Source organism: Salvia hispanica, chromosome 3 (assembly GCF_029641045.1).
Source record: "Salvia hispanica isolate PSC_SH4W2 chromosome 3, Shi_PSC_v1, whole genome shotgun sequence".
Classification (NCBI taxonomy): Eukaryota; Viridiplantae; Streptophyta; class Magnoliopsida; order Lamiales; family Lamiaceae; genus Salvia; species Salvia hispanica.
The window spans coordinates 21,254,615-21,265,689 of NC_142694.1; the positions used below are offsets into that span (position 1 = coordinate 21,254,615).

At 32.6% G+C, this 11,075-nt stretch overlaps 1 protein-coding gene and 1 pseudogene across 2 annotated transcripts; both read left to right on the forward strand.

The window, feature by feature from the left end:
* The first annotated feature begins 3,013 nt into the window (after positions 1 to 3,013).
* On the forward strand, positions 3,014 to 4,674 carry LOC125209510 (G-type lectin S-receptor-like serine/threonine-protein kinase At4g27290; annotated as a pseudogene). The gene is made up of 2 exons (XR_016137374.1): positions 3,014 to 4,277; positions 4,363 to 4,674. The product of XR_016137374.1 is annotated as a G-type lectin S-receptor-like serine/threonine-protein kinase At4g27290 (transcript).
* Positions 4,675 to 4,810: 136 nt separating this feature from the next.
* On the forward strand, positions 4,811 to 6,705 carry LOC125209511 (receptor-like serine/threonine-protein kinase SD1-7). The gene is made up of 4 exons (XM_048109113.2): positions 4,811 to 5,015; positions 5,088 to 5,331; positions 5,430 to 5,580; positions 6,204 to 6,705. Exons 1-4 carry the CDS (start codon positions 4,844 to 4,846, stop codon positions 6,519 to 6,521), a joined length of 885 nt encoding a protein of 294 aa, XP_047965070.2. The 5' UTR covers positions 4,811 to 4,843; the 3' UTR covers positions 6,522 to 6,705.
* Positions 6,706 to 11,075: the final 4,370 nt, after the last annotated feature.

The window sequence follows — 11,075 nt, forward strand, 5'->3', positions numbered from 1 at the left end:
TTTTGGAGTAGAATAAAATATCACGGGGCAGAATAAAATAATAATTCTCCCACCTAAGATTGGAAATAGGCGTGTAATTTGGCTCCCTCATAAGGAATGGATTTTAAATATTAACTAAAATAGATATGGTAAGATTTGCTATAATATTTAATTTTAGGTATGGAAGGAAATCAATAAGGGATCAATTAAACAAATAAAATCATTTCTGCTTCCCAACAATAGGTGATTTTTGAAAATCACCTAGAATCAATAGGGTGTCGATTTTTCTCATTAAGAAATAAAGAATAATTGGGTTTTGGATTTAATTTGGATAAATATCCCAAGAATTAAATTAAATCCGGAAAAATAGGATTTTCTCCAATAAAGTGAAGGGGTCGAAAATTTCAAAAATAAAAATGTGGTTATAGTATTTATGGAAATATCTTAAAAATCTCACTCATCCTTAAACAAATAATTCACCACATAATTTCACCTTAAATTCAAATATTTACGTCATATACTCAACGAGTTTGACTTTTCAACTCAACCTCAACCCTAGACACAACTTGGTCGTAAGAACTCATGCAATAAATTCATTCATCAATTAATTCACGTCTCCCACGTCATCAATAAAAATTTTACGGCTCTAAAATTAGGGTTCAAAATTTTGGGATATTACAACGAGTGCCTCGTTCCTCGTATACTTATCGAAACCACTCCTGTCTGGGATCGCAAGAACAGATCCAAAAGCCAAGAAGCAGCTGCATTCAATTAGTTCACCACATGTTGATCATCTGCATTTCTCCATAATAAAACTTTCCTCTTTTGAAGGTTTATCAATACGTCATTGCCTCACATATTTATCATTCCTTTACACACACAGTCACACACTCTAATGTGTGTAAATAAACGATTGATGATCCATTTTTGCTAGAGGTCTGCAATTTGCAGTAATTTAATTTGAGGTTCTACACGAATCAAATTAATAATTATGTTATTATGTATTTATACATTATTTTTAAAACGTTTATATTAATATATGATTTAAGTTTATCATATTTACTTTTATATCTCCAAAATGACTAGGCAAGATTAACAAATTGATTCCAAGATAAAAGTGCCGTAAGCCTATAATTCCAACATAAATTAAGAGCAAAATATTATACTACCTTCGTCCCGCATTAGGAGTTACATTTGTTATTCTGTACTCATTTTATAAAATTAATAATAAATAGTTAAAGTGGAGAAATAATAAAGTAAGAGAGAGGAGTCTTCTCCACATTATTTTTTCTCTTAATTACTTTGTTATTTCTATAATTTAACTATTTATTACTCCCTCCATTCCATAGTAATAGAGTCATTTTGTTATTTTGGTACGTTCCATAGTAATAGAGTCATTTCCCTTTTTAGTAAAAGTCAACACATTTTTTCACACCTACTTTACTCTCTCTTAATCTCTCTACCTTTTTCATTTTTCACTTTATTTTTCCTTTACTTAACTCACCTAACACAATTTTTCTTAATCTCCGTGCCGGAAAAAAACGTCTCTATTACTATGGAACGGAGGGAGTATCATTTTTATAAAACGAGTGCAGAAAGCAAATGTGACTTCTAATGCGGGACGATGGTAGTACTTCATCCGTTCCTGAAAAATATGAACATATGGTTTGACACAGATTGTAGTGTATAATTGATAAAGTAAGAGAAATATAAAGAGTAGTGTAAATAATGTTAGTGGAGAGTGGATTTCACATCATTAATAATATATTGTAATGGTATAAGTTGTAATGTAATGTGTAAAGGTAATGTGGTATTTAATTATTCTAAAATTAGAAAATTTATAGTATTTTTTAGGAACTGATTAATAAGAAATACTCCCTCCGTCCACGAAAAATAGGGCATATTTGCCATTTTTTATTGTCCACGAAAAATAGGATACATTCCAAAAATGAAAGTTTTCAACAACTTCTCTCTTACTTTTTTTCTCTTCTCTCGTACTAATAATATTGACCTCACGTTCAACTAATACTACTTCTCTCTTACTTTTTTTCTTTCTCTCGTACTTTTTTTTCTTTTCTCTTACTTTACCAATTCTATATTAAAATTCGTATCATTTACAAAGTGTCTTATTTTTTATGGACGGAGGGTGTATGGTTTATACTTTCAGGTTTCAGGTACAGGGTGTAATATATATGTATAGGCTAATGAGTCATAAAGTTCTGGTAAATAATAGTCTCTGAAACAGACGAAATAGTCTGTGTCATCTTTAATTTTGACGCAACTAAAACTTTAATACATGATAATTTACTTTCGAGCAGCCACGACCCACGAGGATTTAAAACACACAAAGTAAATAGTCAAAATCCGAGTTGGTAATGTAAATTATAGTCAAAATTGGAAATAATTTTAAAAGACTAATAAAATTCCAACCACAGTGATCCCAAGTCATACTTTTTCTTGCCGTAATATTACAAAAATTTCAACGGTCACGTATGATGTATAATTGTGCAGGTGTGAGGTCTCTTCCTATGATTTTGTAGATATTATGAAAGTTTACTTTTGTTTGTTTACTAATTAATGATTTCATTTTAGTTATTTTGGTTTGAATTAAATATTACTCCACCACTTAATAGATTAAATTTATTTAGATTAGCTTTCCAATTCGATTGAAGATATTCTTTTCATCCAAAAAAATAAGCTTATAAATGGACGAAGCAAATTTTAATGAGAAATTGGTAAAATAAGCGAAAAAAAGAAACCGATAGAGTTTGAGAAAAAAAAAGAGTAAAAGTGGATTAAGTACTTATAAGAGAATAAGTGCTATAGACAATTTAATAATTTAGATTTGTAAACTCATGTTTGTGTATTTATTAAGTTATGTTTTGGTCATTCTCAAAAGCGACTTATTTGTTGATTTTTAAATAACACGAGATGCTGATTTTTCAGTTTCACATGGTCAAACCCGATTTGAGGCAGCGGTCTCCATAAAACTCTTGTTGTTGATGGAAACTGCAAAGCTAGTAAAATAGTAATGCAAATGGATCAGCAACTCTTCACAAAACTGCTCTTCTGTTTCCTCACCATATTCAAACTCTGCATTGCTGCACAATCTGATCACACACTCTCTCCAAACCAAACTCTTGTCGATGGTCAGCTTTTAATCTCTTCCTCCAAAATATTCGAGCTCGGATTCTCTTCTCCAGCCAACAACACCCGAAGATTCCTCGTAATCCGCTACCGGAACACCCCGGACGTGTTCGTGTGGCTCGCCAACCGAGAAACACCGCTCACTGGCCGACAAGGACGCCTCACTCTAACCAACAACGGAAGCCTAATCCTCACTTCACCACACCTCACAACAACCTTATGGATTCCGAGTTCTGATGCTACTGTATCATCTCCAACTCTCCAGCTTCTGGACTCTGGCAACCTCGTCCTCACAGGGGACAAACAGGGGACTTATCTATGGCAGAGCTTCGACTACCCGTGCAACACGCGCCTGCCTGGCATGACGATGACTGTCGATCGCGCTAAATATCTGACGTCGTGGAGAAGTTCTAACGATCCGTTTCCTGGTGAGTACAGTTACGGGATCAGCAACGAGGGATTGTCTCAAATCGTCGTCGCTAAGGGGAAGAAGAAGACATACAGAACCGTGTTTTGGAATAACGAATTCGTCGGTTTTCCGAATTTAGGAGAGAGGGCTTGGATGACCGAGGCAACGTCGAGGAAGGGGAGATTGGTCTCGGTGACTAATCCCATTGACGATCCAGGGATCACGAGGATCACGTTGAATCCAGGGGGCATGGTCGAGCGATTCATGATGAATGAGAGGAGAGATGGCTGGACCTCCATGCTTGCTTCCCCGCGGGATTCGTGTGAGGTCTATGGGAAGTGTGGTGGCAACGGTATCTGCAAGGTCTACATGACCCCGATATGTGAGTGTCTGAAGGGATTCAGGCCGAGGGCCGAGACGGAGTGAGCGGTTTATGAGTGGAGACGAGGTTGTTATAGAGATATTCCGTTCGATTGTCGGACGGAAGATGCATTTATGAGGTTGGATGGGATTAAGTTTCCGGATTCAGTTGATTATAGGTTGACTGAGGGTGTCAGTATTGATGAGTGTGGGAAACAATGCTTGAGCAACTGTAATTGTACGGCTTATGCTGATCCGTATTCGGATAGTGAGAGCAATTGCTTGATGTGGTTCGGGGATTTGATAGACTTGCGCGAGGAGGGTGGCCAGGGAGATGGACAAGGGCCGACTATCTACATTCGCATGCCAGCTTCAGAACTCGGTAGGATGAGTATCAATTTTAGAGTGTTTCTTCGTTCGTATCATTAATGCTGGTACTAAATAACGAACGTTGTGTTTTGTGCAAGAACATAAGACATATTCCCCCAAAGGGCCGGCAAAGGGGAAGCTAAAGCTTATATCTGTTGTTGCTGCTTCCGTGTTTGGAGTCGTGATATTGGCTTTACTAATAATGGCGCGGCGCAAGCGCAACAAAGAAGGTCACATTACTAAACAAAGGAAGTATATATGTATGTGTTCAAATGTGTAACTAACTGCTTTGACAGCTTCTAAGAAGGTGGAGGAAACAGAGTTACCTTTATTCAATTTGGCAACCATTGTAGCAGCCACGAACAACTTCTCACAGGAGAATCTCATTGGAGAAGGGGGGTTCGGTCCTGTTTACAAGGTATGCTGTATAATTTTTTGTTGGTTAGATCATGCGCTAGGGTAGATAACTCATTATCTGACCTGAAATGTGTGTTTTGTCTTATCTATTTTCCCTACCAAACGGACCCTTAATAATATTAGGGGCGCCTATCGACAGGAGAAGTATTTGCAGTGAAAAGAATGTTGAGAACATCGAGACAAGGCCATGAGGAGTTCAAAAGCGAAGTGTTCTTGATTTCAAAACTGCAACACAGGAATCTTGTTAGAATTCTGGGATGCTGCAGTGAAGGAGACGAAAACATCCTAATCTACGAGTATATGCACAACAAGAGCTTGGACTATTTCATTTTCGGTATGATCAAAACCTTTGAGCTTGCTTTTCTACTCTTTTCTTTTACTAATTCAAAACCATTAACACTTGCAGATCATAGCAGAAGTGCAGCATTGACCTGGCCGAAGCGCTTCGCCATTATTATGGGGATAGCGAAAGGCCTTCTCTACCTCCACCATGACTCGAGGCTCAAAATCATCCACAGGGACCTGAAAACAAGCAATATCTTGCTAGACGAGAATCTGAACGCGAAGATTTCAGATTTTGGGTTAGCAAGAATGTTTGAAGGGGATGATGATCAGATCATGGCAAGAACAGAGACAGTCATTGGAACATAGTAAGCTTCTTTCTTATGACACACACATATATATATTTATGAAAAAAAATGTTTAGTTTTATAGAGAGACAGGACAGGCTAATTCATGATACCAACAGTGGTTATATGGCTCCTGAGTATGCATACCAAGGAAAATTCTCCACCAAGTCAGACATATTTAGCCTGGGTGTAGTGATATTGGAGATTGTGACTGGAAAGCAGAACAGAAGCTACAACCATCCTTCTTGCCTTCAAAACCTATTAGAACAGGTGAAAATAGTCAATCATAGTTAAAAAACTATATTCAAATCAATTACTAGAATATTAATTGATGATATAATGATTAGTTTTGTTATTATTGATAATATAAGAAGTCTGGAAAGAAATTCTAGGTGATATAAAAGCTGAAAGTTAGCATTATTTTCCTTGTTTTAGATTATCTGAAATTTCCAAAGCCAAAATTTCGATTATCTGAAATCTTATATAAAATCCTAAGGTATCATCACAAAGCTCTGTTGAAAGCTTTGTAAATGTTGATCATAGTGTTGGATTTTGGTAATTAACAAAATAATTTATAATGTGTTGTTATGAAACACTACTTTTTTTTAACATTTTTAACGTTTTTCGGTTCGAATTTGAATTCATATACCGCATCCCATTAAAAATGCAACGTCGAGAGCTTTCTAATGGTACATTCAAATTTCACATCGAACTCCAAAAACCTAACTCACTGCAAATGAAAATTTCACGAATGTCTAATTATAAAAAATTCATTTATTTTTACTTAAAATATTGGATTGGTTAAAAATCAATATTTAGATATACTATGTCTATATCCAATTAATTCATAGAAATAGACTTCAAGTTGAAGCACTGATCATAGATTGATGCAGGCATGGGTTCTTTGTAAGGAAAACAGAGAGTTGGAGTTGTTGGATCCAATCTGTAACAACGACACTTGTTCGCGTGTGAAATCACAAGCAAAGAGATGCATTCGGGTCGGGTTGTTGTGCGTGCAGAATGCGGCCGAGGAAAGGCCTGTGATGCCCTCGGTGTTTCTCATGCTGAGCAGTGAGGACGCGGAGTTGCCTGAGCCGAAGAAGCCCGGGTTTTACATGCAAAGTGGTTCCAGTATTTCGCACAGCGATACTTCAATGAACAAGGATTGTAGTTGCAGTGTGATTACTATAACTGATATAGAAGCAAGGTAGATATATGCCATTTCATAAATTCTTCCAGGTTCATTAGAGATTTTAGTACTCAATTTCAGGAATATTTAGGGGAGCACTAGGGCGCATCCTTAGTTAGAGCGCTAACGTACATCCAAACTCGTGTTGTCATGTGGTACGAAAAATGTAATATTTTAAATACTAAAATGCAATATACATTTGTGAAGTTGAATATGTATTTCCGCATATTACATTTTAGTATAGACAAATTGTATTTTATATTGTTGAATTTTGCATTTTAACATAAATTGTTTACGATGCAAAATATATATAAAATGCAAGTTAAACGGTCTATATCTAAAATGAAAAACTCAACAATAAAAAATATAATATGCCTATAACTAAAATGCAATATTCCGAAATGCATCAATCACTTTTACAAATATAAATTGGATTTTAGTGTTTACAATATTGTATGTTTGTGCCACGTAGCAGCACGAGATTGGATGTACATTAGCACTTTAAAGTTAGTTAGCATATTAGTATATCAGAAATCACATTGATGTATTAAAAGATTGAAATATAGCATCACAAGATTATATTTCGACCCTAAACCCTATCAATTAGAGAAATTAATTGAAATGAGTGGACTGGATCTTATAAAATCTCTGTTAGTTACTATAAAAATATTGTTAATGGTGACATTGACAATTGACAAAAGATGGAAATCAATATATATTTATTTATTTTCGAGTTGCTGTTGAAATTAATTAGTTTCTTAGTTACAGTTAAAATTAATCAATTTTAAACTAGATAATTAATTAATTAAATTGGTCCGTTCTACTAAAAAGTGCTCCATTCAGTTCTCTCGATCCGGGGGATAAAAGAAACATACCTACAATTTTGCGTCTTCCTTCCACATTATAATTATAACAGTACTTTTAAAAAGCTAATTGTTGCGCATAATTGTAATTGTAGTGCATAATTGTAGTAAGTATATCTGTATATGTACGTTAATACTTTTAAACCTAAACTGAAACTTAAAAAAAAAGTTATTTACCGAGCACCACTACCAAGCACAGTTAAATGTGTTCGGAAAATAGCGAGCACCTTCAATTGTGTTCGGCAACATACCAAGCACAATTGAAGGTGCTCGGCAATATCAGAAACGGGAGTGTTAATTGCGAGCAATTCTGAGCATGTCAACCTGTTCGGCCCGGCAATCTATCAACAATGGCAAGCACCATTTATGTGCTCGGGATATATTAAAATAAAGAATTGTGAAATTATTCATAGGAATATATACTTTTTCACTGATATAAGCAAGCACGATGCATGTGCTCTGGATAAAAAAATAGTACTTATTAAATAAATTAATATTCAATAATCTACCATAGAGTTAGGCTAGCAAAATTTGTAAAACTCCAATTATTACAAAAAAATATAGACAAATTTTTCCAATTTAGGCCATCCATCCACCAAAGTTAGAATAATTATAGAAGATAAAAAAGTTTAAATCAATACTAATCATGTACATCATTCTAAATATAGACTACACAATCCACTAACACTACTTTCACCATATTTTCTTTCTCTCTTTTACTTTATCAATTATGCACTAAAACTCGTATCATTTATAACTTTGTCTATTATTTATGGAGGTGGAGTAATTTTGTATATGTATGTACAACTTATTTGTATATTTAGGTATAGTTTGGTGGCTATACTAATTCTGGATTAATTTATTTAATCTACATTTATTGTCACTTGATATAGTTATCTCCAAAGCCCATGATTGAGGTGTGGGACGATGAAGTCCAAAATTATAAGCTCTAATTTCAGATAATGGACTATTTGGTCCGATTATTTTCCTTCATCAATTTTGCAACGTGAGACCATCTTCGATTATACATCGAAACTTATTTTTGGTGTAGACAATTTCTCCAACCATATATTAAATTTAAACACACTTTTGGATTTTTCATGGAATAACCTCATATTTGGTGTTACTGCATGCAAAATTTATATGAAACAAATACCCAAAAATGATGTAAATTTTAAATATAATGTAAATAGTTGGAGTAAAACTATTTTTTAGAGTAAATGATTGAGTTTGAGTTTGAGCAAATGGTTGGAGTAAAACTATTTTTTAATGTAAATGATTGGAGTAAAACTATTCAAAAATATATTTGAGTTTGAGTAAATGGTTGAAGATAGCCTATTAACGTCTTTTTTTTATACAACTACCCTCCTTACTAACCTTTTTTACACAGAAACCCTCGTTTTCTGTACAAAACAACCGATCCTTAATTCCCAGAGCATAATTGTTTGGAAACTGACCTCAAAACTCCAATGACAAACGTGTCTTGAAGAAATTGAATTAAAAAGTGTACGAATCTACAACTAAAACCATTGCAATTCTCAATAAATAAACGTATACATACATAAATTTTTTCAGGTATTATATATTTTAAATACTACAGTAATTTAATTTACAATAAATAAATAAGTTGCATTTTTTTTAATAATTTAGAAAAAAATAACATTGTAAAATTAAATATCAGAATTATATTTAAATAAAAGTGTAAATCATATCTGAATTTACATAAATATTTGAAATTGGACTTTTTTACCGTTATGTTTGAAATATAATAAAAAAAAATTAGTAAGAAAAAACATAAATGATAAAACCAATTCAATTTTATATTAAAATATATGAACATTATATATGTATATTTGAAATATATTCATCTTTGTTTTTAGAGTGAACTATAAAAATGGTTCTTGGACTATGAGTTTATCTCCCTATAGTCCCTGGATTTTAAAAATATCATTAGACATCCCTGGATTAAAGGTTTATCTCAAATTTGGTCATTTTGCCATTTTTTGATACGAAAATACCCTTTTAAGCATTTGGACAATTTGGTCTTTTTACACTTTCAACATTTTAAATCTGATATTATTTCAGTGTTATACCAAATCTGATATTATTTTGAAATTATCATTCTTCTTTCCTTTTGTCATCCTTCACTTTGTTTCTTTATTTCCATATTATATTTAATTTTATAAAATTAAATTTTAAATTTTGATTTTTAAATATCAATAAATTTTATTAATTATTAAAATTATTAAATAACAAAAAATTAATAGTTTAAATCAATATTTGATAGTGTCTAATATTTAATCAATAAGGTATGACGACGTCTTAGTTTTAATCAATATTTAATACTAGTTTTAATCATAAATAGATCATATAACACGATTTAATCTGAAATAAATATGCATCTAATGTAAGACTAATATATTTTCGTTTATTAATTTGAAAACAATCAAAATTAACTAAAAAATTTCAACAAAAATACTCCAATATAAAAATTTTAGTAGTATCAAATTTTTAGTCAACTTCATAATATTTAATCACAAGCAATTATAACAACCGAACGAATGCTAAATAGAATAGCTCTTATTTTTCGATCATGATTAATACTCCTATTATTTTTCTGTACTTCTTCAATTTAGCTGAATATTATACTCCCTCCGTTCCTTGTTAATAGAGGCATTTTTTTGGCACGGAGTTAAGCATAGTGTGTTAAATGGTTGGTGGAAAAAGTAAGAGAGAATAAAGTATGAGAGATGAATAGAGAATAAAGTACTCCCTCCGTCCCGCTTTAGGAGTCCCGGTTGAGTCGGGCACATGTTTTAAGAAAAAAGTGTTTAGTGTGTAATAAATAAATATTGTAGTGGATGTTGGGACCCACTTTTAGTTGAGTGTCCAATAAATAAATGTTTTAGTGGATGTTGAGACCCACTTTTAACACTTTTTTATTAATTGTAGTGGATGTTGGGACCCACTTTTAACACTTTGTAGACATTTTTTTATTAATTTATCTCAACCGGGACTCCTAAAGCGGGACGCCCAAAATTGATAAATCGGAACTCCTAAAGCGGGACGGGGGGAGTAAAAGGAAGAATTACTTTTTGCCAAAAATAGAAATGACTCAATTAACTTAGAACTTCCCAAAGTAGAAACTCTATTAACATGGAATGAATGGAGTATTAAATAATAAAAATTAATAGTTTTAATCAATATTTATAGTATCCATGAATTAAAAATAGTTTTAATTAAAAAAAAATTTGATATTTAAAAATCAAAATTTTAAATTTAATTTTATAAAATTAAATCTAATATTGAAATTAAAAAAAACAAAGTGAAGGATGACAAAAGGGAAGAAGAATGATAATTTTAAAATAAATATCAGATTTAGTATATCACTGAAATAATATCAGATTTAAAATGTTAAAAGTGTAAAATGATCAAATTGGCCAAATGCTCAAAAGGGTATTTTCGTATGCAAAAAATAGCAAAAGAACCAAATTTGAGATAAACCCTCAGTCTAGAGATGTCTGACGATATTTTTAAAATCCAGAGACTATGGACGAGATAAACCCATAGTCTAGAGACCATTTTTATAATTCACTCTTGTTTTTATAATATTATTTACCCATATTAAATTTCACCATATTTTAGACAAAATAACATCAATGGTTAGCGGTTAGCACTGTACTAATAATTTTAAAATATGGACCATAACCTAA

Bases quoted from the DNA above. Each gene is read 5' to 3' on its own strand.
- LOC125209511 (XM_048109113.2), top strand. From the start codon at position 4,844: ATGTTGAGAACATCGAGACAAGGCCATGAGGAGTTCAAAAGCGAAGTG. The intron at 5,016-5,087 runs GTATGATCAAAA...TAACACTTGCAG, and splicing joins CTTGGACTATTTCATTTTCG to ATCATAGCAGAAGTGCAGCA. The intron at 5,332-5,429 runs GTAAGCTTCTTT...TGATACCAACAG, and splicing joins GAGACAGTCATTGGAACATA to TGGTTATATGGCTCCTGAGT.